General features: G+C 39.9%; 2 protein-coding genes across 2 annotated transcripts in view; both read right to left on the reverse strand.

Moving 5' to 3' along the window:
- Window positions 1–1,305, reverse strand: part of tmem94 (transmembrane protein 94) — a 37,830-nt gene extending 36,525 nt beyond the window's left edge. Inside the window, exon 1 of the mRNA XM_073489432.1 lies at window positions 1,233–1,305. The gene's annotated coding sequence lies outside the window, so the exon portion shown is untranslated. The remainder of the gene's footprint in view (window positions 1–1,232) is intronic.
- A 3,540-nt stretch (window positions 1,306–4,845) lies between these two features.
- Window positions 4,846–24,950, reverse strand: part of myo15b (myosin XVB) — a 55,695-nt gene continuing 35,590 nt past the window's right edge. Inside the window, exons 34-66 of the mRNA XM_073490138.1 lie at window positions 23,028–23,095; window positions 22,628–22,691; window positions 21,612–21,644; window positions 21,421–21,510; window positions 20,903–21,006; window positions 20,462–20,752; window positions 19,824–19,906; window positions 18,939–19,054; window positions 18,679–18,847; window positions 16,708–16,795; window positions 16,266–16,467; window positions 16,020–16,126; window positions 15,879–15,938; window positions 15,646–15,721; window positions 15,336–15,454; window positions 14,501–14,616; window positions 14,090–14,231; window positions 13,880–13,991; window positions 13,445–13,748; window positions 13,277–13,340; window positions 11,311–11,383; window positions 10,805–10,878; window positions 10,612–10,688; window positions 9,816–9,946; window positions 9,540–9,634; window positions 9,384–9,461; window positions 9,189–9,285; window positions 8,071–8,219; window positions 7,818–7,948; window positions 6,887–7,020; window positions 6,492–6,625; window positions 6,006–6,146; window positions 4,846–5,429 (exon numbers count right to left, since the gene is read on the reverse strand). Coding sequence (XP_073346239.1) covers window positions 5,343–5,429; window positions 6,006–6,146; window positions 6,492–6,625; window positions 6,887–7,020; window positions 7,818–7,948; window positions 8,071–8,219; window positions 9,189–9,285; window positions 9,384–9,461; window positions 9,540–9,634; window positions 9,816–9,946; window positions 10,612–10,688; window positions 10,805–10,878; window positions 11,311–11,383; window positions 13,277–13,340; window positions 13,445–13,748; window positions 13,880–13,991; window positions 14,090–14,231; window positions 14,501–14,616; window positions 15,336–15,454; window positions 15,646–15,721; window positions 15,879–15,938; window positions 16,020–16,126; window positions 16,266–16,467; window positions 16,708–16,795; window positions 18,679–18,847; window positions 18,939–19,054; window positions 19,824–19,906; window positions 20,462–20,752; window positions 20,903–21,006; window positions 21,421–21,510; window positions 21,612–21,644; window positions 22,628–22,691; window positions 23,028–23,095 — 3,809 coding nt within the window. The 3' untranslated portion in view covers window positions 4,846–5,342. The remainder of the gene's footprint in view (window positions 5,430–6,005; window positions 6,147–6,491; window positions 6,626–6,886; window positions 7,021–7,817; window positions 7,949–8,070; window positions 8,220–9,188; window positions 9,286–9,383; window positions 9,462–9,539; window positions 9,635–9,815; window positions 9,947–10,611; window positions 10,689–10,804; window positions 10,879–11,310; window positions 11,384–13,276; window positions 13,341–13,444; window positions 13,749–13,879; window positions 13,992–14,089; window positions 14,232–14,500; window positions 14,617–15,335; window positions 15,455–15,645; window positions 15,722–15,878; window positions 15,939–16,019; window positions 16,127–16,265; window positions 16,468–16,707; window positions 16,796–18,678; window positions 18,848–18,938; window positions 19,055–19,823; window positions 19,907–20,461; window positions 20,753–20,902; window positions 21,007–21,420; window positions 21,511–21,611; window positions 21,645–22,627; window positions 22,692–23,027; window positions 23,096–24,950) is intronic.

Here is a 24,950-nt window from a genome sequence, read left to right on the forward strand (position 1 = left end):
AACTCCAGAGTCAGCAGTCTCCATTGGCAAAGAGTTGATAGTGCTCAGCCAAACAGAGGAGAACAGAGTCGGACAGACTGACGGGTGAGAGGGTGCACTGACGACAAAGTAAGACTGATGGACTAAGATTGCAACCAAAAACAGACTTATTATAGGTTCTAACTAGGTTTAAAAAGTCAACTTCAATAACATGCCCACTGTTTAGCAGGAATTAACTTCCACTTTTGTGGTCTGTGTTTGTCACTCACAAATCTCCTGAGTCTACTCCTGGCAGTGGTTTCTGTTGAGGATGCTTATTATCCTCGGCTTAACTCTTGCTTTACCTGGAATAATCACTTTCAGATAAAAGTGTGTTGGCAAAGCAGGTGTTTCCAGATCTGGCAGCAAACTACCAGACCAGTTTAGATCACCTACTGTGTGGGTGTGATACATTCCCAAATAGGCCTACTACTAGTGTATGTTTAGCGAGCTAATCCTTGTCAGCCAAGCTCAAGACCTATCATTGGATTTGTGTTGCCCTTCTATACGCCGCCTGGACCTAACAATAAGACTGGTAGTGCTGAACTACTGTGGATAACCTGCCGTCAGTTATACATTTTATTTTACATGATTAGCTGACGTCAGACAGGTGACACAACGTAGCTAACGTTAGATGTAACCATACATTTGAAATGTGGCTTTTAAAGTCAACAAAAGTATACACAGGAGCTAAGTGGTGTAAATGGTTTTGAAACATTGTGTTTAAATGGTATTTATCTTTAGGAGTCAGTCTTAACCATACAGCACGACACCATCACAAAAAACACTGCATTTCAAATAATAATATACATTACAACTGCTCACACACTGCCTGCTAATTAGCTAAAGTGACTATTTGGGTGGACCACTGTGGTAAAAGCACAACGTCCCCTCAAAGGTTGAACGTGACAGCCAGTGCAACCTGGTGCAACGTTTTTAAGAGTGTATCCATAAATTGAAAACATACCGTAGGCCATGTTTGTTACGAGTGGAATGTAACAGTGCTAACAACATTCAGTGTAAACGAGTTTAAATCGGAGTTCATGTTATCGTCCTCTCCATACTGAATGGTTGGCATCGCGGGTTAACGTCTCCGTCCCTTCATGTCAAAGGCAGATGCTAACATACGCTTCGACCTAACTAGCTTTACACTGTTGCAATATTCGCAATAACGACACAGCCCGCTGATTTACAATATTAGCCTGCTGACTCACCTGTCGTACTTTCCAGGTCGTTGTTGATATCCTTATAAAATTGTGTTTTCTCTAAGATACAAATGTGATTCTGTGCATTTACTGTACCGCAGCAGCCATGTTGGGGAGCGTTCTGCCTGGAAGAAGGAATGGTGTATTGTAATTGGACGTCGCCAGAGTACTCTGTCCTCTGATTGGCTGAAGGCAGAGTGGGCGAAGCTATGTTTTCTAAGACTGTTTATGGTTCTATTTTGAAATAGGAAACCTCCAATTTCCACTGAGGAACAGTGACACTCAAAGTCATTGGAATATTGAGTTATAATAGCTATCACCACAATAACTTAAAAGATGCTAAAGTGTAAATATGATAGCTATGACTACAACTATTACAAGTGTTCATAGTTAGAAACTGTGACAAAGTATGAAGTAGGCGGAACTGTAGCTCGTGTTACTCATCAGCTCTGCAGCTTTGACTTAACATTTTACAGCACACAGACGACTGCATTGATAAACATGAACAAAGTATCCAGAAATCACGTGATGACAGTTCGATGTTCAGTATGTTATAAATTATCCGACGGCTTAATGATAGTGAACTGAACCCTATTTCTTGTTTGACTTTTTGTCCCATTTGACATGAATGCGTCACCAGAAGGAAACCAGAAGGGAAACATGAACAGTACTTCTCTTAATTAACTTAATTTCATTGTAATTGTAGTGATGAATTACATTTATGAGGAAAATAGTTGAACAGCGTATAATGATTTTGAATAAGTTGCGCTGTGAAATTAAACTACACAACAACTAAACAACCAACTAATATATGCAAATATAATCTTGATTGTAATGCAGTACTTTGTATTATTATATTTCTACTTTTTCTACTTTAGGCAGGAATGACAAAGAACAGAAAGGTAATGTACAATAGACTGGTATAATCGATTTTTAACCAGCTTCTTAACTCTGGCAGCTAGTTAAAATGTATTAGACTAAAACCTAAGTAAAACAAAATAAAGTAAACTATAACTTTAAAGTCTGCGTGTGCTGGGACTGCTGACAGATGATCATTTTCAGCATCCATGTGGCACAAGTTCAGAGAGAGCTCATTGCAGAATAGAAAGCCAGAGAGAGAGGTAGAAATCCCCAGGTTGGTTCAGGTAACTCTGTTTAAAAAAAAGAAAGAAGAAGAAGAAGAAGATGTAGAGCCCATCTTGTGATGGGATCACACCAGCTGCAACGCCTGGCAACAGGTTTAGTTTCTGACACATGAGTATTCAGTAATCATTACTACATTATTACAAGAGCACTCAGCAGTCATTACTTCTTTATTACATGAATGTTCATAGTGGTGCTACATTATTACATGAGTACTCATTAGTCAGCACTATGTTATTATATGAGTAGGCATACTCAATAGTCTTTACTTTTCTATTGAATAAATATACACAATAGTAATTACTATATTACTTCATGATTACTCAGTAGTCAGCACTACATTATTACTTGAGTACTCAGTAGCCATTACTACCAAACCACATGAGCACTCAGTAGTTATAAATGGCAGTTTGTGGTTTTAGAGTAACGTACAGTGATTTCTGGGTTGTCAGATATGGTTGTTGACTACAGGTTTTGGATTCTGTACAGTTATGATGGTATCAAACCTGGCAACCTGACTGATGACAGACTTCAGGAAATCACTGTGCTGGGCTGTTGTTCACCAAGAATTAGTTACTGCAGTACACTCTAAAACTCAAAAATGCTCTTTTCAACTTTCTGTCTGTGTACAGATTGAGCAAATGAGATAAAATGTGTTAACAGTGAGTTCGAGAGGTGTTGTTGGGTGTTTTTTTGTTTGTTTGATTTTTTTTTCGTTGACTGTTTTCTTTTTCTTTATCATTTATTGTTTGTAAATAACAATACCAAACTGTTTATACTTACACTGTTCATATTATAAATACTATGTCATATTGTAAATACCAAGTTCATATTGTAAATGCTATGTATATACGAGTTAATTCTATTTCTTATCTCTTATTATATTGTTTATTTTTTACTTTTTATTATTGTTTAAGTGTGATACTGTCCTTTGGCTGCTGTGACTAAGGAATTTCCCCATTTGCGGGACAAATAAAGAAATTCTGATTCTGATTCTGATTCTGATTCTGATTTTCTCCTGTCTTTGTCCTAAAATAGTCTAAGCTCCTTCTGACTACAGTTCCATGCTTAACTCACAAGCATGAGGGAGATACCAATCTTCTCATCTAACTCTGTAAAGTAAATGTAGTTGCCAAAAGTTTAAATGATTCCACTAAAGTAAATATGACAAAATGGTGGTATAGGATAACTTTGCAGAAAAATGTCAGTTCAAGAATTGTGCCACTTCCAACCAGGTTTTCATGCTATTTCTTAATCTTACTATAAAGCAAGGAATCTTTTTCTTTTCCTTTATCAATTACTTTTTTAAGGTAAACAATGAATCATTAGTACACAACTCAATAATAAAGACATGAGTTGGTCTACAAGTGTTGTAGTTGATTTGGATTGCAGTAGTCTTGACTATACACACACACACACACACACACACACACACACACAGGCGCTCCTCTGACCTTCAGGCTGCATCCCTGCAGTCTGCTCTGTGTCAGTAGAAACTGAGGTCAGGTTGCCTCCACAGTGTAATTTCACTCAGTGTATAAATCAATAGCTGTCAGCCCTGGCTGAGCCTGCTTTCCAACTATCCCAAGATGACTGTTCCTCATAGTGAGAATTTAATACAATTTCTCTTTGTGGGAGAATGAAATTTGGGGCTGGCCTATGTGGAATAACACAAGTACATTTTTAATTGGCGGGAAATATATTATTATTATCTGTATAATCAACTTGAAGCTTGAAGTTCACTCTGCAGTCCACTGGTCTAGCATTGCACATAATACTGTTGGACTCATTATGGACAGCTTAAAAACAAATGATCAAAATAGATACAGCAGAACCAGAGATATCATCTTTTTTTTATGCCTTTTTTATGCCGCATACCCAGAATGCGACTTAGCCACTGGGTGACATCAGTGGAGGCAATTTATCAGATTTCATGCAGCTTCCTCTGGAGCCACAAAAGGCTTTATACTACTTTTTTCACATATGCAGTACTACTCCCCAAGCCTGTAACAAACTGTCACAAACAAAAAACCCTTAAATGTGAAAAGTTGGTGGAGTCACCCTATAAGAGACAACACCAGAAATGGAGCAAACATGGGGGGGTGGGGGGATTGAGTTGGTATTCATTCTTTTCTGTGACAGTGTCTCTATTGGGCTAAGCGGGGGGCATGTGAATGTTTACTCTGGGTTTCTTCCCACTCCACAGAAAGTCTCTCATTAACTGATTAAACTGTTTAAAAATCCCTGGGGGAATGTCCACTGGCTGTGACTGTCCATGTATGGACTCAAGCCGTGCCCTGAACCACTTCAGGGGGCGGTAGCACAAAAACTAGAAAAGGTTTGTTCTGCTTATGTAGTTGAGATTCATTCATATAACAACATTTATAATCGATTTAATGCAGAGAACTTTATTTCTGGAAATACTTTATAATGGTAGAAGAAGCCTCCTTACAAGAATTGAAAAGATAAACTCATGACATTAAGTTAATCAACATATTTCTTTAATTCTTATAAACTACTCATTTATATTTCATGACATTATTATAACATTAATTTTCAATAATGATTATCAAACTTTACATTTCAACAATGGTGTGATAGAATTTTAATGCACAATTGGAACCATATTGAAGAATTGATTTATTCATACAATAACTAGTGAATTACTCTAATCCTTACTGCGGCATTCATTTGTGTTCTATAATCAGCACAATACATCTATCATTATCACTTACTCTCGAAATAACATAACACTGGAGAGAAGGTGAGGGATTGTGTGTACATATTCAAGTTTCTGTTCAGCCATTCATCACTGACACACTATCCATCAAGTTACACTGATAAAAGATAAATTACAAACACAAAACAAAAAAGGTATACACAAAAATCTCTTAAAGAAAACAGTGATTCACAAAGGCTCTTAGTAATGTCTGTGTGTGTGTGTCTGTCCATGTGTGTGTGCATCTTTCCGTCTGTCTACAGGCGATTTGAAATGGAGCTGTTGACTGATGGTCGGATCAACTCTTCCATTATCAGAGCAAGGACATGGCACAACTCCTTAGCCTGAGGAGACATTAACAGATTAAATCAGACATAAATACACACATTTAAAAGAGATTATTACAAACAGTTTATATTTAAAGTGCTTCTTGAAGTCATTGTTTCATAGACAGAGCCAAAAACTAAAATTAATTGATGACATTTTAATGTACCAATAAATAACACAAAAACTCTGACATGAGACAGTATGTCAGTCATTTTTGAAAATGATGATGGGCATACTGTTTACTTCACATGATGGACCATGCTGTTATTTATTTATATATGTATTTTTCACTGCTCATCATGGACTCTGTTGTTGTAAAATATCCCATTTGAATGACAACATAACGGAAATTAGGACAAGGATCCAGTTCATTCACATGAACTACAATGAAAAATATATACAATACTGACTGATTACTCCTTAACTCTATCATCCCGTTATGAGTTTGTCTCATGTCTCAGCCTTGTTTCCACTACTTCATAGTGTGAATCTATAGATGATAACCAAAAGTACAAATAAGACCCAGGCTGTAAGAAACAGCATTTCCCCATCAGTACTACACAAAGTGAACATATAGTCACAACTGTCGTTACCTCTTTGAGATGAATGGTGATAGTTTTGGGACGGGCTGGATTGCCATAACTGATGTCCACAGCTGGCACTTTGCCTTGTTTCTTGGGACGGATGGTGCGCATGGACTGCACTTCGGCGAGAGGAATCACATACATTCGCTCCTGTGGAAGAAACACAAATCACCAGATGTCACCAGCCAGCTGATACTGGTCTTATTATTGACAGTTGCATGTTGGACATCAGTGTAATACACTTGTGTTATCTACCATGGATGTTAACCAGCAGTTGGAAGGTTCTCAGTATTAGCAAAGACTCACACAGACACAGAAGATTTGATCTTGGATTGGATGATTAATTTACAAATAAAACAAGCAGTAATCCTACCATATTCATTGTAATCAAATCTGGTTGCTGGTTGTTTTTTTTATTGTTGATTAAATAACATATGTATCCCTGCACAATGTGCTCAGTGAGTGAGATTAAAGTAGTTAATCTTCTGAAGGTACCTGTGTTCTAGGGTGAACGAACAGTACCCCCTCCTGACCGATGCCGATCATGCAAGGGGAGGGACAGCCTCGCTGGCTGACCTTCTGGGCAAAGAAAATGTTGGAGCCGAACAGCGGCAGGGTGGTCTGAAGCTCTGAAAGACAGCAGAGTCAGACAAATACAGTTATCATCAGGTTGTGATGATGGAGAGGAGAGGAGAGGAGAGGAGGGGAGAGGAGAGGAGAGGAGAGGAGAGGAGAGGAGAGGAGAGGAGAGGAGAGGAGAGGAGAGGAGAGGAGAGGAGAGGAGAGGAGAGGAGAGGAGAGGAGAGGAGAGGAGAGGAGAGGAGAGGAGAGGAGAGAAGAGGAGAGGAGAGGAGAGGAGAGGAGAGGAGAGGAGAGGAGAGACTACCCACCAATGAATTGCATTTTAGCGTCCTGAGGGTTGAGGGACTGCATGGCCGCTGTCTGTCCCTGACAGAAGGTTAGAATCTCTTCAGCCCTACTTCTGAGCCCGTCCTGTGGGGGCAGGTACTCCATAATCTCCACCCTTAAAGAGAAATAGTGTCAGTATACACATGCTTACATTTAGATTATGTTAAATGTTTTGCCTTTCAGTCAACTTGTGTGTCAAGGTGTTAAAGGTCCCATATTGTTGAGGTTGGTACAGTTGTGTCTGACAAAGTTGGGACTTTTCCATACACTTGTGTTGGTTCTCCAACAGGGCTACCTGCTTGAAGGTGTGTCTTTAACTAATGACGCGCTTGTCTTGAGTAGTGGTCAGAGGAGCAGCTGTAAATACTCCTTCTCCTCTCAGTACTATCAAAAAATAGAGCTTGGCTAATTTGGTGACAAACACATTTCATATCCTTAAAGTTCTTCACAATTTAATTCTGTTAACAGCAAAACCCAAAATTATAAGTTTTCATTTGCAGTAACTTAATAGGATGTCTGAAACAGTGGACAGAGCCAGGCTTGCTGTTTGCCCCTGCTTTCAGTCTTTAAGCAAAGCTAGGCTAACCAAGTTCTGACTCCAGTTACATTCCAACTTTCTTAAATATGTCATGACAGTCAATCTGTGAACAACTGTCTTGAAAGCTGAGTTCCTGCTCTTGTAAACAGTGAACTGACTCAAGAGGCAATATGGCAAAGATGGAAGAAAGCAAACTTAGTGATGTCATTAATACATTTGCAAAGTGAGGGAGGGACTAAAGACAACACTGTTTACAAGTTTGAAGTCATTAAAGCCTTTGTGCATTCTATATCTGAGTGAGATGTTTGTGTTGGATTTCTTTGCTTGTCTTGATCAGAGATGTATTATTGTGAGTGTGACTGTGTTTGACTCACAGCGAGGGCTGGTGCTTCAGTCCCCGAGCCACATGCTGCAGGGCTGACAGCTCTGCGATCTGCTGGACTGAAGGGAAACCACCTGCAGCAGGAGCAACCACCAGCTGCCCACTCAGATAGTCACCCAGGAGCTACACACACACACACACACACACACATACACAGAGACAATAGAGGTAACAGTGAGATGGAAAGTAAACTAGTGGTTAGAAACGAACTACTGTTCCTGACTGTTGTTAACTGACGCTCTTACCTGCTGGTAGTGGAACTCCACGTAGAGGTCACTGCTGAAGGACAGAGGGCTTCTCCACATCAATCTTCTCAGGGAGAAGAAGATGGAGCCTTCATCCTGCAGGAAGTCGAACAGATACTCCTCAGCATGGAGAGGACGCACCGTCCCATCTGGCAGAGGAGGAGCAGAGGAGTCAGAGGGAAGTGCATGAAACTCACCTGTCACTAAACACAACTTCCATGTAGTGTGATATATAAGGGGTTCCCTAATCGGTAATGTTCCATTTCTTTAAAGGGTCCATTCACACAGATAATAAGAAACTATTTATAAATATATAGTAGATAATATTATAAATATATAATAATAAATAATAATAAAAAGGAAAAGTTTTAATTTCAGGCTGGAGAACTTTGATTTTGATGAGTCAAGTGTTCAGCTGAGAGATTTATAACTCAAATCTGACTCGAGTCTAAGTCGTGTATCTGAAGTCCACACCTCTAGAGCTTACTTACTTACTGAGCAAATGCATAGTTGTGTAGTTTGGGTGATCTGACCCTTAGATGGGTTAAAACTGAGTAGAAAAGGAGTTTGCCTGTAAGTCTAACAGTTGAAGAAGAAAAGGCTTAAGAGAAATAAATAAATAAATAAAATGTGCCTACCAACCCACAAAGCTGTTAAATAAGACAACCCAGTCAGTTTTGTGTGGGCTGCCTAGGTCAGACAATATGGGATTCAGCAAGCCAATCAGATTTTGGCCTCTTTCTTACATAAAGTGGAGGTTCATTTGAACAAGGTCCACCATTGTTCTTCTTGTAAGCACCGGACCATTACCGCTAACATTATGTTGAATGTAAGAGTTTGGAATAGCTGCTCGTTGTTGGCTGCACAGACCAGGACATATCACTACGTAGGGCCCCAGCATCAGAGGACATTAAAGCTGAGTAGATTCACTTTATTTATTTTTGATTACTGGCTCGGCTAGTGTTAAATTGGTTGTTGTACAATGTTTGTTTTGCTCCGCGAACCTATTCTAGTAATAACCCAAAATAAAAGTATAACCTGAAAATGAGCATTATATGTCTTCTTTGTGTCTCATTGTGCTTTCTATATCATTTAGAAACAGTATCAATGTGATTCACCTTGAATGAGGTTGGCGAGGATGAAGAACTCTTTGATTTCTGCTTGGGTTGAGATGCCCATTTCTTTACAGACCTCTGTTATCACATCTGCTGCCATCTAGAGGAAGATGAAAAGTACAACCAGAAAGATCTTGATAATAAACAAAACGACTGCTGGTTTTGTTCATAAATATGGAGGGTATCAATACATCTTACACTGAAGCTGCTGATTTTGATGGGAAAATCCACTCCTCCTGGCAGCTGGATGGGAATACGTCGAGAAGTTTTGTCAGCCTGCAGAAAGCCAAGACACTCAAAATGAGATCAGCAGCAAAACATGTTTTACTTGTTTGAGTGTGTAGGTTCACTAACCAGAATGGCCTCCATCTCCATATGTGAGGGGATGTTACGGCGACCGCCACAACTGAGAGATTGCTGAAGGTTACCCTGACAAATAAAGGCCAGCTCTGAGGACACAGATGTTACAGTATGTTATGGTATGTGCACTTGAAGAGCTAATACAAACATCTAAATATGGAGCTGACATTTTAACATTGACATGGCTTGTAAAGATTTGCATTTTGTGGCATTTTGTGTGTTATTTCCAACTGATACCAGTGTGTCTGTGTTGTCTTGTGTTTCTTCTACCTTGGTATGGGTGTTCAGAGTCCTGAGAGATGTCTTGAAGATGATGTGTGACGTAGGGCTGTAGTGTACCAGAGCAGGGGAAGAACCCAGTCACCATGTTGAGCAGTCGCCAGCCGTTGGTGCAGCTGGATCTGTGGAGACATACACAACCATCAGAACATAATTCTTGTGAGAAATCAGGAGGTGTTTAGGAGCCACTTAAGCTTCTTTAAGATTATGGTTCATAAACCTGCCTGCTGCTGCTTTTACCTGTATTTTACTGTATATATTTTGGATCCATCAGTGCATCCACTCTTTTATTCCTAATGAAGAAATCCAATCTGTGATCTGAATCACTGTAATTTTTCATTGATGGACCAAAGTTAGAGGTTAAGGTTTGTAGAAACTGAATCTCTTCTCTTTTGAATTTTGGATCAAATATCTTGAACACTTGTGCAACAATATTGCTGTGCTTTGTTCCTCTTTTCAGCAGCAAATAATTCTGGATATAATTGTCTCATTCAAAGCTCTGGCTTGAGTCCCCTTTATAGCAATGGCTTCCAACTTGAATGAGTACTGGAGCATTTAACACCACTCAATAAAGCAATATAACAACGATGGAAAGCTAACACATAACTACAAACCGTAACACAATTCAAACCTATTTAATTGATTAATGAACTGAGTATATTAGTCTTAACAACAGCATTTACATTTGGTTGATTGACCTTTTAAATGTATTTATTTCCTGTTATTACTCAGTAATAACATATATTGAAAATGTTACCAAAAACTTACAATAAAAACACACACTCACATGGTTGGGTTGTTGGTAGTTTGCTTGATGACTTGGCAGTAGATTTCATCTCTCAGCAGCTCCTTTTCCTTCCCCAACTGAACAGAACAGAGAAATTATCTTTAAATCCATCAAACCCAGAGATACACACAAACAAAAACATAAAGCTATAGTAATGCAGTCCAATAGATAAACTGTTTGACAGAGCACTGACCAGTAAGATGTGGCTCAGGCAGTCTGACTGGGTGATATTCTTCAGTGGTACGTCACCCATGAACTGCAACATGTCTGTCGGGACAGATCCATGGAAGGATGGTGGAGGATCAGAGTAACATTGGTCTCAGTGTGTATTATTATAGAGTGATGTAGTGTAGAGTGGTGTCATCTAGTCACTAGTCCGTCTTTACAGGCCGACTTTAGTTACAGACTATTATAACTTTAACTTTACAACTTGTACATTGATCAGTTTATAGAATACGTGTACAGTAATTTTATAATAAGATGCTTAGTGGTGGTGATGTTTAAGACATGTGACCGTAATGTAGTCTGTTTATAGCCTAACATTAGCTTTTTACTTCTAGAGATTTATTTATGCTTTGAAGATCATAAAAGTGGTGTTCATCTGTGAAGATTATCTTGAACAAAACATGTAAGTATCATAAACTTGTGTTTGCCACAGAGAACATTTTCAGCAATAATCCAAAATTCAAATACACTCACTCGTGAAGCACTGGACAGATAAATCGTTGATTTCAGGATCATTGTAGAGAATGAGGGACTCCTTTATGGGGACCTGGATGAAAAAAACACAATGCAATCAGTCACATTTTATTAATTTGGGAAGTCTCATTGACATCATGATCTCTATAACAAGGTGGACATGAGACCAAATTACACATTTAAACAGGACGATTCAGTCATCTGGTGTCATGGCTGTTAACTTTGATCTCAACTAATGACATTAAACATTGCTGCAACTTGATAAGGTGCGTTCACAAGTGTGTGTGAACGCACCTTTATCCAGGTCATGGTAATTCTAAGTAGGCAACTGGACTTGTTTCAGTTTGTTGAATATGTTTCACCTCTCATCCAAGAGGCTTCTTCAGTTCTAACTAACTGGAGGGGAGTTGCAGGCTTTTAAACTCTGTGTGGGAGTGTCCTTACAGAGTCGTTAAGGACAGGTGTGAGCTCTGAGTTTCAGAGTCATTAGGGCCACCTGTGGGTCGTTGACCCAACCGGCCTTCATGTGGGTCGTTAGGGCTAGGTGAGCCCAGGTATGAATGGTTGTTAAGCTGTCTGGGGAGAGAACTCAGTGCTGCATTGTAGGTGGATGATAAGTAATGTCCTAGGCCACCTCCTCTGTTCAAAGACGGTGGTTCCAGTTTGACATAGATGGATTATTTTACTCCTCTTTCAAACCATCTGTCTTCTCTGGACAAGATGTTTACATTGTTGCCCTCAAAGGAATGATTTTTCTCCTTCAGATGTAAGTGGACAGTGGAGTCTTGGCGGTTGGCCCTCCTTGGGTCAATGACTCACAAGTGGCCCTAACAACACTGAAACTCAGAGCTCACGTGTCCTTAATGACTCTGTAAGATCACACCCACACAGAGTTTAAAACCCTGCAAAATCCCCTCCAGTTAGTTAGAACAGAAGAAGTCTAGTTGCCTACGATACAGCACTTAGAATTGTAGGACTAAGCTATTTTTCCATTATTGGTATACCCTTGTTTCCTGTCTGCCTCGGTGGAGCATGTATCTGCTAAAGAGCCAAATATTTGCCTCAGGATTGTGGTTACCAAAAAAAAAGGTAAAGGGAGCTGAAATACTGGACTATTGGAATATTGGAATGTTGGCCACTGCCAACAAGTTTTCCATATCAGCTGAATATGTTGTGTTCAAAGTGTGCTTTCACTGACTCCAAAGGGCCAAAATCTGTTAATGAAAGTTTAACAAAATGTTGTGATCAACATTATCAAAAGCCTTGGACAGATCTACAAAGTGTGCACGCTGTGGTTAAATGCACAGTATGTAATTTCTGCCATGAGGGATCGCTTAATCAAAACGAAACAAACGTTGTAAGTAGTGTGGGATCATGGGAAGTTGCTGTTTTCTAGCCGGGGGAGAAGGCGTAATGCGCTGGTCCGAGGAGATAATCTGCCACTCAGTATAGGATGAGGGATTCAAAAAGTTAGTTTGGTATCTCAAGCCTGAGTATGTTATGTCATTGAGAGCTACTGTGGAAAAGCACTTTGAGAAGAGAAGGATAAAAGTTAAGCTACCCTGGGCCGACAGCTGCTTCTGTTCACTCATGTGTATGTCCACACAGGCAGCATGGCTGCTGTAACGCAGCTCCTGCCTGTCCTATCTGTTTACATGGAGTTTGCCGTTGATAATTATCAATACATATGAAAACGTAATTTTCCTTTACCCCCGTTGAAAGAGCGAGAAAGCAAAGGTCAAGTCATTTTTAGATAATTGTATGTGGAAATTTTACGTATTATAACTTTAAAGGACATTATTTTCCTCCAGAACAGCACATTCTTGTAAGTTGACCAGGGATTGTAGGGTTTTGGACAGACAGGAGAGGCTTAGTTGTAGGCTTATTATACATTGATGTACGATAACTGTACTATGAGCTATTACAAACCATGGGATGTGATGTTAGGAGGATTATACTGTCTCACCGATGTGTGTTGAACCGCCTCTGAAAAATTCCTTCCATTTGCTGGCAGCCCTGTTGTCCCCACTCTTTAACAAACAAATAATGGTAGCACAAAATAAGCCATGATGTGTAATATGAAACCCAAACCATCTGAGCATAATCAACAATAGTTATTGTTCTTCTGTCATACCTAAAGTACTTAATGGCAAATTCAGTCATGGAGTGGATCTCCTTATCATGGACTGAGCCCTGGACTGATCCTGCCACAGAGGCCTCTCTGCTCGGCCGCTCTGCATCCTTGCTGTCCATACGTCTGCTGTTGGGACCTGAAAACTGGCCCTTAGGTGAACTGACGGGTTTTGTGGCTTTCATGCTTTTCCTCCGCTCATCTCTTCGATCAAGGTGGAGACAGTGGTAGTCCGGGGCCGCAGATGGCTGGGTGACGTCTTCTGGGAAAAGACCAGAGCGTCCTCCCATGGTGCCAAAAAGCCAGCCTGGTGGAACACACACAGAAGAGTTATTGATGGGAAGAAGATGTTCATATGCATTAAACAATGTATATAATAAGGCATAGCTTACCCTAACTAGTACACAGATATATGTGGAATCCTAATAATGACCTCACCTGTCTGGAGTCCTTTCATTGGTTGCAGTTTAATGATGTCACCCTTGTTGAAGCTGAGCAGACTTTTGTCATCTGTCACGAAACTCTTCAGGGCAACCACATGGCCTGACTCCTGTAGAGCAGGGAGAAAGATGTCTGTAAGGGTGTGGGGTAAAGCATAAAAATGAAAGAAAAGAAGTGAATGATGATGATAAAAGATCGATAAAGTACCTTGATGATCTCCTGGATGAAGAGTCGGATCATGGCAGCGATCTGAGGAGCTCTGGATGACTGCAGCACCAAGTTCTCACTCTTTAGCTCCAGCTCCACTCTGTCTGCACTCTGGAGCTCAACTGACAGCAGCTCTGCAAAACTACATTCATGCAGACCTGAGTTAACCTCCTGCACAAGAAACATGAGCTCAAACTGACTACATTAGATTGGTGATAAAGCCCACAAATAATACCATAACATTGTGAATATAAATTATTATTATATATTATTATTATTATTATTATTATTATTATCATTATCATTAATTATTTTATTATATTATAATAATGTAATTGATGTCATGTCAATTAAACACATGATTTTGAGTATAGTTTCCACTCTACTTGTGTATGTAGGCTGCATGTTTACCTGTAGCTCCTGAGCAGATGGAGGTGCTTGGGGTTGATGCCTGATGCTCTGACCACCTTCAGGAAACGAATGCCACGATGAGAAACACCCAAAACCTGCGTGTCCCCACTGTCTGACTGTAACAAAAACATACTTATTAATATTCACAAGAGGTTACTGGAATTTCCAACCTGTTAACAATTTTTATTATATATGTCATTATACAAACATGTGTATGAAGCCTTTTGCTTTAGAAATGACATAATAAGAATTCCTCACATAAACATCTATATGTTGATGAAGGTTCCTTAGTCATCCAGGTCATGGTAATTCTAAGTGCTGTATTGTAGGCAACTGGACTTGTTTCAGTTTCTTGAAGACATGTCACCTCTCATCCAAGAGGCTTCCTCAGTTCTAACTAACTAGAAACTCCCCTCCAGCAGCTGATTTAAAAGATTAGCACATTTAAAGGGGCACTATGTAGTGTTGTAGAAGAACTTAAATCTCAGAATTTCAAGTGGCAGGGTCCACCACTTATAAACAAAGTAAAACAGTATAAATTGTGTTGTCCTTTAAGATCGGTATGTTTATTCAGTTTATTTATTCATGAAAGCAAAGAGAGTTTGTTTATTTAGTTTGTTTAGGCAGAAAAAAATCAGTCAGTGAAGATCTTTCTCTTCTGATTAACATTTCTTCCACAAAACTACATAGTGCACCTTTAAGCTTTTCTTTGCCAATGTTAAGCACTTTGGATTGTCTCTGTGTTTGAAATGTGTCATATGAGTAAAGCTGCCTTGTGAGATGTTTTACATCCTATATGATCTCCAGCTTTACCATTACTTTTTGTCGTGCTCACCTTCACAGGGAACAGGCGGGTGAAGTAGTTTTCCCAGTTGTCTCGAGCAGCAATGACAATCCTCTTCTTCATGTTGTCATTCTGGATGGTGCTTATAGTCGTCCCCACATTGAAATTTGCTATTTCATTTTGATTAAAATAGGATAATATAGAGAAAAGTAATGGAGAGAGATTAGACATGATATACTGTATATTCAGTGATTTGTTGAGTTTTTCTACAATTCACTTATGAATGAGTTAAGCTTGTAGCAAAAACATTTGAATCAACATTGTAGCATCCGTCTTTATGATGATCCATCTAAACTCTCACCCAGCAGGTCCTTCATCTTCCTCCTCTCCTCTCTGCTGATCCTTTCACAGCTGTCAGAGTAGGTGTCCCTCATAATCTAAAAACATCACACAATGATCATGTGAAGAGTGTGATGTCTTATACCTCTGAAGTGCAATGTAGATAATGAGCAATGCATAAATATATATAATAAGACTTCTTAGCCAACTGCAGATTATCAGGTTCAACATGATGACACCTGTAAATATACAAACCTGTTCACATAACAGATTGAGGATGTAGGGCCGGTTGAACATCTCTCTGGGGTAAAACACCTGCACACAAATAATGATACTTGAGGTTAGTGAGGCGCGCGCGTGTGTGTGTGTGTGTGTGTGTGTGTGTGTGTATCTCACTTCTTTCCGCAAGAACAGTTTTCCCGGCATTTTGGAGTAAGAGAAGTAAACACTAGCAGAGAAGGGGTGGAGCTGGGAGCGAATGCCCTCCTCATCTGGCATCATATCTACAGTTAGTAAACAGCAGATGAAGGTCACACTGAATAACACTGGGTGAAACATAAGTTAGCAGCATTTGTGTCTTGTCAGAGGCCTTTAATTCACATAAACACAATTCACAGAGGACATGACATGAGCAACACCCACTGAGAGATGGTGCAGCCATGAGCGGTGGTTCAGGGATGTTCTGAAGGATGGGTGCTGGTTGCAGGGGAGGTGGTGGGGAGTCGGGGGGAGGAGGAGATGGTTGCCGGGAGCGCTGCAAGCCGAACAAGTCCTCCAGGGGGCGCTGTTTCTGCCTCATGTCGTTGGAGATCTCACGGCGACCTCTGGTGGAGGGAGGAGAAGGCTGTGGGGGGGGGCTCCTGGGAGGAGGTGGCTGGATCTTAGGCCTGACTGCTGGTGGAGGAGGCACCCACTGTTTCTGCAAGCAGAAGAATAAGAACATGTGAGGATGTAGTACACAGTATATTATCAACAGAGATACTCAGTGAGACAGAATAATAAATCTGACAAAATAACTTTTCTTCTCTAGAGAAATTTAGATACATTGGCTTTTTATTAGTAGTTGTAGTCAGACAATCCGAACCTTCTCTCGTGGCACTGGTGTGGCGTTTTTTAATTTGGCGAGAGCTTCCTCTTTGGGGTCACTCTTTTTCACAAAATGTCGTACAGGTCTGTGAAGAGGATAAAAACAGTAAATCACAAAACACGGAGTTAATTTTTCTGATAGATGAGGCCACTGTGGGATCAGAAACCCAGGAACCTCTTGGCACTTCGACTCCTGGTAGTCTCTGGTCCAGCAGTATGAGAGGAAAACACAATCAAAATCATGGTTCACCAATCATTAAAAGTGAAACTGGATAATTAGAAAAGTAAGTTAAATTGATTGGTTTGGGTTTCCTGGTTGTACAGGGAAAAATGCATACCATACCATGTAAGCACAATCTGGCCAATTCAGATCCCATCAGGGACCTTTGCTGAATGTCATCCTCTTTCTCTTTCCCCTCATTTCCAAGTTAAAGTGCTGGAATTTTTAAATGAAAGATGTAAATTTCCGGCACCAATTTCATTGATTTAGTCTTTGTTTCCTTGAAGGAAAACATTTTTACTGACTGACATCTGATGTCTGAGAGTTTCCGTGGTTTTATTAGTGTAGAAAATCAAAGCTGGCATAAAAAGGGTCTGAGTGGCTGTGGTATTGTGCAGTATACACAAGTGGAGCAGGCTTTCCATTATCAGGTAATTACCATTTTTTTTTACTGGGAAAACCTGTTGAAGTCCGACATATTTAAATCTGTCCGGTCATAATGTCCAATGGAAATAATTCCCTTGTGTTCACAACAAACATGAAGTGAATTTTTTTTAAACCGTGATTACACACTAAATCAATGCTAAGTGTATTCGGGTGAGCTGAAAATATTGAAATTGTGAAAAAAAAATGTCATGAGGCTTTGCAGGCTGTTGTGTGGGGAGCCCTGGGTGGACAGGAGGGGCGGAGCCACCTCTTAGCTGCTGAGCGCTGGACAGCTCTGGATGGGAGCATCAGGTGCAGAGCCAGACATTCTGGAGGAAAAAACACCCACTGTTCGAATTCTACTTTAATTTGGAGCCTATTAGAGAGGAGTGCTCAGAGATTTTGTTTTTTACTTTTGGGACCAAAAAATAGATTTATCCTCACTCTCGCCTCTCATCTTGTCTGTAGCAGCGAGCTGCTGTTGGTGTTTTAATGTACTGTAATTGGTCCCTCTTCTCCCTTGTTGAATGCCTACTGAAGAGGAAAAGTACTTTACTTCATGACCATACAGAGAGGAGAAGGGGGAAAACAAGAAGCTGGAGGGAAATAACCTCAGTCTCTGGTGAGTGCCGAGTTGACTCAAAAGGCTGAACTGAACACAAACACCGACACTCGGACGGAGTCAGTGTTGGTATGAGACTCAACAATCAACCATCTTTCTACTCATTCAACTTTAATTGATTTTTGTGTCTCATTCCCAGTTTGTCATGTATCGACTCTTTGGGTCAGTGATGCACGACATCCACGGTCTCCGTGAACTGTTTTTAAGCCCAATAAATATGACTGACAGAATTTCTTCCATTTGTGCAGGACAATGAAATCTTCCAGGACAAGTGGACCAGGACCAATTTCATTTATTTCGTTGTTTTGATTGACATCTGATGTCTGAGGATTTCTTTGAATAATTGTTAGTTTATTGTATCTTATTGGACAAATTAACATTTTAAGTATGTTCCATTCCTGCAAGGATGTTCAGAAAATCTGAAGATGATTTTAAAACTTTGTATATTGAAAATGTTACACATCCAACATTATTCAAACATTCTACTTTTATTCTAATCTTTTTCACCTTTGAAACCATAGCCAAAAAATTTAAAACTTACTTTCACAAATTTTATTTCTAATTTCATGAATTGTGAGTCAGATTTCAGCTCAAAATTGCTGCACCACAAGGGGACAGAGACATTATGCACTTCCAATATTTCTCGAACCACAGAATGACATTGACTCCATTCAAACTTTTTGTGGGGCATTAAAACTGACCTGACAGGCTCAAAGGGTTTGGGTTCTGGTTGGGGTCGGTTGTTGTACATTTTGATGATTTCCCGGATGTTGGAGGTGGGTTCAGGCTGAGGTTTAATGAGGGGGGCTGGAACAGGTTTTTCTTTTGGGGTGTCTGCTTCTCTGGCAGGAGGTGTACGGTGACGTTTAGCTGTGGGAGATGAGAGACAGAAACTATATCCAAATATTTCTATATTACAAAAAATATTATTTAGCCCCTTGAACTTGTTCCATTTTCGTACCCTCAGGTTTGGGTGCTGGAGGTGGGGGTGATGGACGAGGTGGTGGGGAGCGTTGCTGCTGTCTGGGTGGGCTGGGGCTGGCCGGCCGAGGCTTATGAGTTTTGGATTTACCTGGAGGATAGTAGAGGAGACAGGTGGTGAGGAATGAGGAAATCCAATTCTTAAAGCTGCTGTAGGTCGTTGTTTCAGCTAACTTCCTGTCCATTTTGCAGTTAGCAAACATCTCCCTCTTCTATATGTCACCACATCACCGCAGTAGTGATGGGCAGACTTCACAGCAAACAGGAGGATCTTCTCTGTGCATTCACAAGCTGACTTTTTATGGAGTTAGATGTCCTGATTGGGTTGAATGGGCAGGGATACCTCTTTTACTGGATGAGTGGGGGGAGACATGAGCTACTGACAAAACACTCTATAACTGTGATTCCTGTTGGAAAAAAAGAGCTATTTAACACTCGTTTAAATAAAAAAATATAAAAAGCAGCTTTAAAATGGAAACTTATTGTGAAATTGATGATTTAAAGTGATACTGTACATGTGACATGTTGACATCATTGAGCCATTACAACATTGATTTTAAGACCTTAATGACATTTAGTTGAGAGAGCTTGTAGACACAAGCTCTCCTGCATTCATATCTTATATTCAATTAAATACAGGGCATATAGCGGAAAGTCCCCTGGATAATTCCCATTATGTGTTCAAACTTTTAAGCAAACACAAATCACTCCCACCATGTTCACATTCTTCAGCCTTCTTCAAAGTCAAAGATACAAGGAAGGTCTGAAAATGGGGTCTGTTTGTGGGTGAGAGGCAGTTTGAGAGTTTGGAAGATACTTTGGTAAAAAGAAGCAGCTATTACTGATGAAAGCGTGTCATCTCTACTCACCAATCTTCTGAAAGTATTCTCTTTTATCTCTGAAAGACTGCAGGTCCTCTGGATCTGGCAAGTCCCCTTCTGTTTCTGGCTGTGGCAGAAATGGACATGGTCACACAGCATGAGGAGGAAAGAGACCAATTGATATCACTGCTTCAGATTTAGAGGATTAAAAAATATGGTTGCAGTATTCTGTACTTTCCTAATTGTCAAAATTCTCATGCATTTAACCAAACCAGCAATGAGTGTATTCTACTAACAAGTGTTGTATGTGTATCCATATATCTTATCCCTCTGTGGCATAAAAATGGAGGACTGAAAATGCCAACATCAAGAATATATAAAAAAATTAATGACTTTATATATTTATTATTATACCATTAAATTCACCAAAAATAATATTCAAAATAAATGCAGGCATTAATCAATTTACAAAAAAGTGATACTTTCTATTTTAATGTATTTACTTACTTTACCATTTAATTTAAAAATGTGTTAATGTATTCATTTTAAATGTTTTTACTGTATTATTTTCCTTTTGCATTTTCACCCTGTTTATTTCCATAATCTTATTTGTTTCTGCATTATTGTACTGTAAAAAAAAGCAGTGGAGTACACTATAAAAACATGCTATATAGAGAAATACCTCTGGCTCAGGCTTTTTGTAGCTGGAAGTGCGTTTAGGTGCAGATGCTTTGTGCCGGGCAGGTGGGGGGGAGGGAGATGGAGGGGAGGGTGAGGGTGAGTGTGAGCGTGAGTGGTCCCTGGATCGCCGCTGGGACCGACGTCTCCGCAGCCTTTCCTCCTCCTGCTCCTGCTTTCTCTCCTGCTCCTTCCGCCTCTGCTCCTCCTTCTTCTGCTGCATCTCCTGCTTCCTCTGTTGCTCCTGCGTCTGCTGCTGGGACAGGTTCATCGCCTGCATGGTCATCTGCTGGGCCTAAAGAGGAGGAAAGGACAGCTTATTTCAGAGTCGGAGGGGTGGTAAGTGGAGGAGTGAGGCAACGTAGACATGGGTGGAGGGCCAACTAAGGGATTGAAACTGGCCAGCATGTTATTTGAATAGTGTGCTAGGTGTACTTTTCCTCACCATGAGAGTGGCCTGCTGGGTGATGAGGGCCTGCTGTGTTGCTGCCGCCTGCATTGGGTCAGCAACAGGTGGGGCAGCCATGGGCATCTGAGGCATCATCATGGCTGTGTGGGAATAATGATGAAAGAATATGACAAACTGTTTAATGCCTTCAAATTAATTTGTCTGGACATAATAAGCTGCTTGTGCCGTTGCTAATGGGTCCATATACTCTTTGAGCTAATTATTCAAAATATAATGTGCTTTTTTTGTATTTTCCAGTTATTTAAGATTGTCCATTTTGTTGATAGAAATGTAATACAGCTCTGTGCTTTAAATTCTGAATTTGTTTTCTGAGTAAACATATGGTTGTATGATAAGAAATCTGCATGTTTAACGCTAATGACAGCATGTCATTGAGTGTCATTTGATTTGTTTTCTTTAATCTTCATGCTGTTAAATAAGCTCTATGTACAATTTTGTGTTGCCTCTGCATTTACTGAATTATCTGGATGAAAAGATTGATGTAGGGGGCTTACCTGGCATGGTTTGCATGGTTGGCATGGTTGGCATGGTTGGCATCATGGGAGTTGCACCATAGGTGTGCATCGCTGGGTTAACCATCCCCCCTGAGCCGAGGGAACACAGTAACATAAAGATAAGAAGACTGAAAGATCGTCACTTTTTCTGCCACTTGCTTGATATGATACAAAGGAGACTTCTGACTTACCCATAGCATAGCCTGGCATTGTCATAGGCATACCTAAAAAAACAGGATTATCAGAGACTGAAACATTTCATAAAAAAATGAAACTATTAAAGCTAAAATATTTAGCTTAGCTTTATTGCCAGTTACAATTGTACATATACTACTTTACATTAATATATTATCCAGCCTAGACATGTAGCTACCAGCTCTATTAATTTGCGGTTCTTAGTGTATTCTATGTCTAATACTTAAAGCATTGCTAATTTGTAGTTCTTGGTTACATATTGTTTCACTGTTTCTATAAAATTGTAACAGTACAGAGTTCACCAAAATACATTTAAGCTTTTTGAAGACTTGTTTACTACATAGAACATATTTAAATACCTGTTTCATGATCATACTGAAGGAAGTACGGAAGTACAATGGAAAACCATTAACAACATGGGTTATATACTGTGTGTGTATATTTTAATACCTTCTAAGATTTTTTTTAAAAGAAACCTGAGCCCAAAGGTTTTCAGACTTGTCAAGCTGTTTTACTGCTGCCACACATCTGTCTATTCTGTATGTACGACACATATTGCACATGTCTGTCTGCTCTTCCTGTTTTTGCCCTTTATTTTATCAATATATTCTTTTCTGAACTGAGGGTCTCTGAGGGCTGTACAGATTACAAAATCTGTATAAGACTGCGGCATTTGTGACTGATTTTTTTTAGTTTTTGTAGAGAAATTACCATAAAAAAATATTAAAAGAAGTTATTATTGTGTAACACACCTTTCATACAAACAACATAATTAAAGACAGAATAGAGTTTGGAAAAAAATATTTGTCTGTGTTAAATTGACACCTTTGATGTGATAAAACATATCTTACATCTATTTTTGAAATATAATGCATTTCAAAACTAGACTTTTCTCAGGTTTAAGAATGAACGTGAGAAAATGGCAGTCTTGGAATATTTTACACTGAAACCATAGTGAACCGCATGGTGTCGACTGTTTGTGGAGATGTAGCAGGAAATCCAGTTTTCATACCAGCTCCATACATGCCGCCTCCTCCTCTCATCCTGTGGTTTAGCATGGCTACTCTTTCCATGTCCTACACACACACACACACACACACACACACACACACACACACACACACACACACACACACACACACACAAACACACACACACACACATGCACACACACAAGTAATGCATTACATTGTAAGTGAGAGAGCAGCCACAGTTACTGAAATGACAGCAGGAAACACAAACCAGTGACTTCACACACTCAGTAATAAGATACAGGCAGAGATACCAAATCCATCAAAGACCAATGAGCACGCCGAGTACAGCCTAGGGTATAAAACGTTTCAGGGATAGGAAAACATAACATTTACATTCATTACAGTTGAAATAGTAAAATAAATGACGACATCACTGACCGGAGGTCCTTGGTCCAGCACAGGGTCAAACAAGTCATCAACGTAGGCATCCATCTGTCGACCACGGCCTGAAAACAGGTGGGGAAGAGAGATTAGTACAACACAATAATGTGGCTGGGCATGAGCAGAAATACTCATTAATGGAACCCCTCCACCACCACTAGTACCTCTGTGTGCATTGTGTATGTATTCTGCCACCTTCAACTAAACAAATGAAATATGTTATTTAGGACAAAATATAAACGCCCATAATAGATATTAAAACTACTTTTTGATACAATGGCAAAATAATCAGTCTGAAAATTAATTTTGTTTCAGTTAATGAAAAGCAGGATGAGAAATTCATAAAAAAGATAGATGACTGTTGAGTCTCATTCCCAGGTTGTCAAATATAACCTCAGACAAAGCTACCAACTAGCAGGTAAACATAGTGGGGCATTTAGCAGCTCAAGAGCCAGATATTTCTATCAGGAACTGGTGGACACTGATCACAGCTAGAAAGAGTAAAAATTGTACTTTTATTTTCCAGGTGACCAGAAACACAACTTCAACTGAATGCTAAATGTTACTCCGTGTCAGCTGGATGCATAAATTGGCAATTATATGCTTACTCAACAAGCTATAAACAAGTACATGCTGTGTTTATAGCTTGTTGCACTGCCCATAAGTGGCCAAAAAAATAAACTGATGCAGATTTAAAAGTTCTTCATGGCAATTGAAGAATTATGCTCAACCTGTACAGCTGCGTCCACCTAATTTACAATAATTGACACCAATTCTCTGATGCTATTTATACGTATCCATTTCTAAACCTGTCTACATAAAGTAATTCTGTCTCTGGGAGCATGTGCCTGCTTTACACATGGATAGTAATTGAACCCTAAGTTGGAACAATGTAAAGTCACTTGATTACATTTGTGCCTGAGTTCAAATCTGTCTTAGTTATGTGACCTTGAAGTTTACCCAGTGTGAGCACAGTCACTTGGAATACAATTGAGTGAAAGTTAACACAGAGCAACTGAGAGACTAGCTGCTGAGATAATTGGGTGAAGTTTTTTGATTTGGGGTTTGGATTGTGTAATGATTTGAGAACTTTTGACAAATAAGTTAAATCTAATCTGTAGGCAGGCCTGCCAAGAGAGCACTGACAACCAGACACATATTATCATGACCAAACTTGTTGGGGGTGTCATGTTGCAAGGGTAATACACTGTCCAGTCCTGCTGCTACAGGCAAGTCACATTTGCAGGTCCATGCTCTCTGATCGTGAACATGTTAGATGGCAGTAAGGCCAAATGGGTAGCAGCCTCTGGGAAGCCTTCAGTATGTGCTTTAAAGGAGCAATGTGAGATATGGCTAGAATTATCACCAGCATATCACCAGAGTAAAGGGCAACTGCTGCTCACTATACTTTTTGTTAGCTATCTTTGGCTGCAGCCACTTACCTGAGCTAGCTGTGGCGCTAAGTGGCCATATTGTAGTATTGCCTGAACCACTACCTCAGAAACACAGGGGAGGTCGCCGCAGGCCACGGTGCTCAGCTCAACCAGGCTCATGCTCATTGGTCTCCCAGTGAACACAGCCTCCAAGACCAACAGAAGTCAGTTTGAAGACAATATAGCACGGAGGTGATTTACAGCGGCTCTGACTCCGGAGATGAGAAGACACAGCAGGTGGGGACAGGTGGCTATCAGACCATCACCTCTCGCGGTACAAAGGTGGGGCTAGCTGCTTATCATGCTAACTTCAGTAGACATCTCTGCAACTCAATTGATAAATGTCTTTGACATAACGTCAACACTGCTGCTTCTTCACAATCTGTTGATAATGTTTTAAAGGGTCACTATGTAGTTTGGTAGAAGAAATTCAAACTCAGAATTGTAATATTTACAATATTAATGAGGTAATAATACAAACTCAGAA

This window comes from Pagrus major, chromosome 20, assembly GCF_040436345.1.
Source record: "Pagrus major chromosome 20, Pma_NU_1.0".
NCBI lineage: Eukaryota > Metazoa > Chordata > Actinopteri > Spariformes > Sparidae > Pagrus > Pagrus major.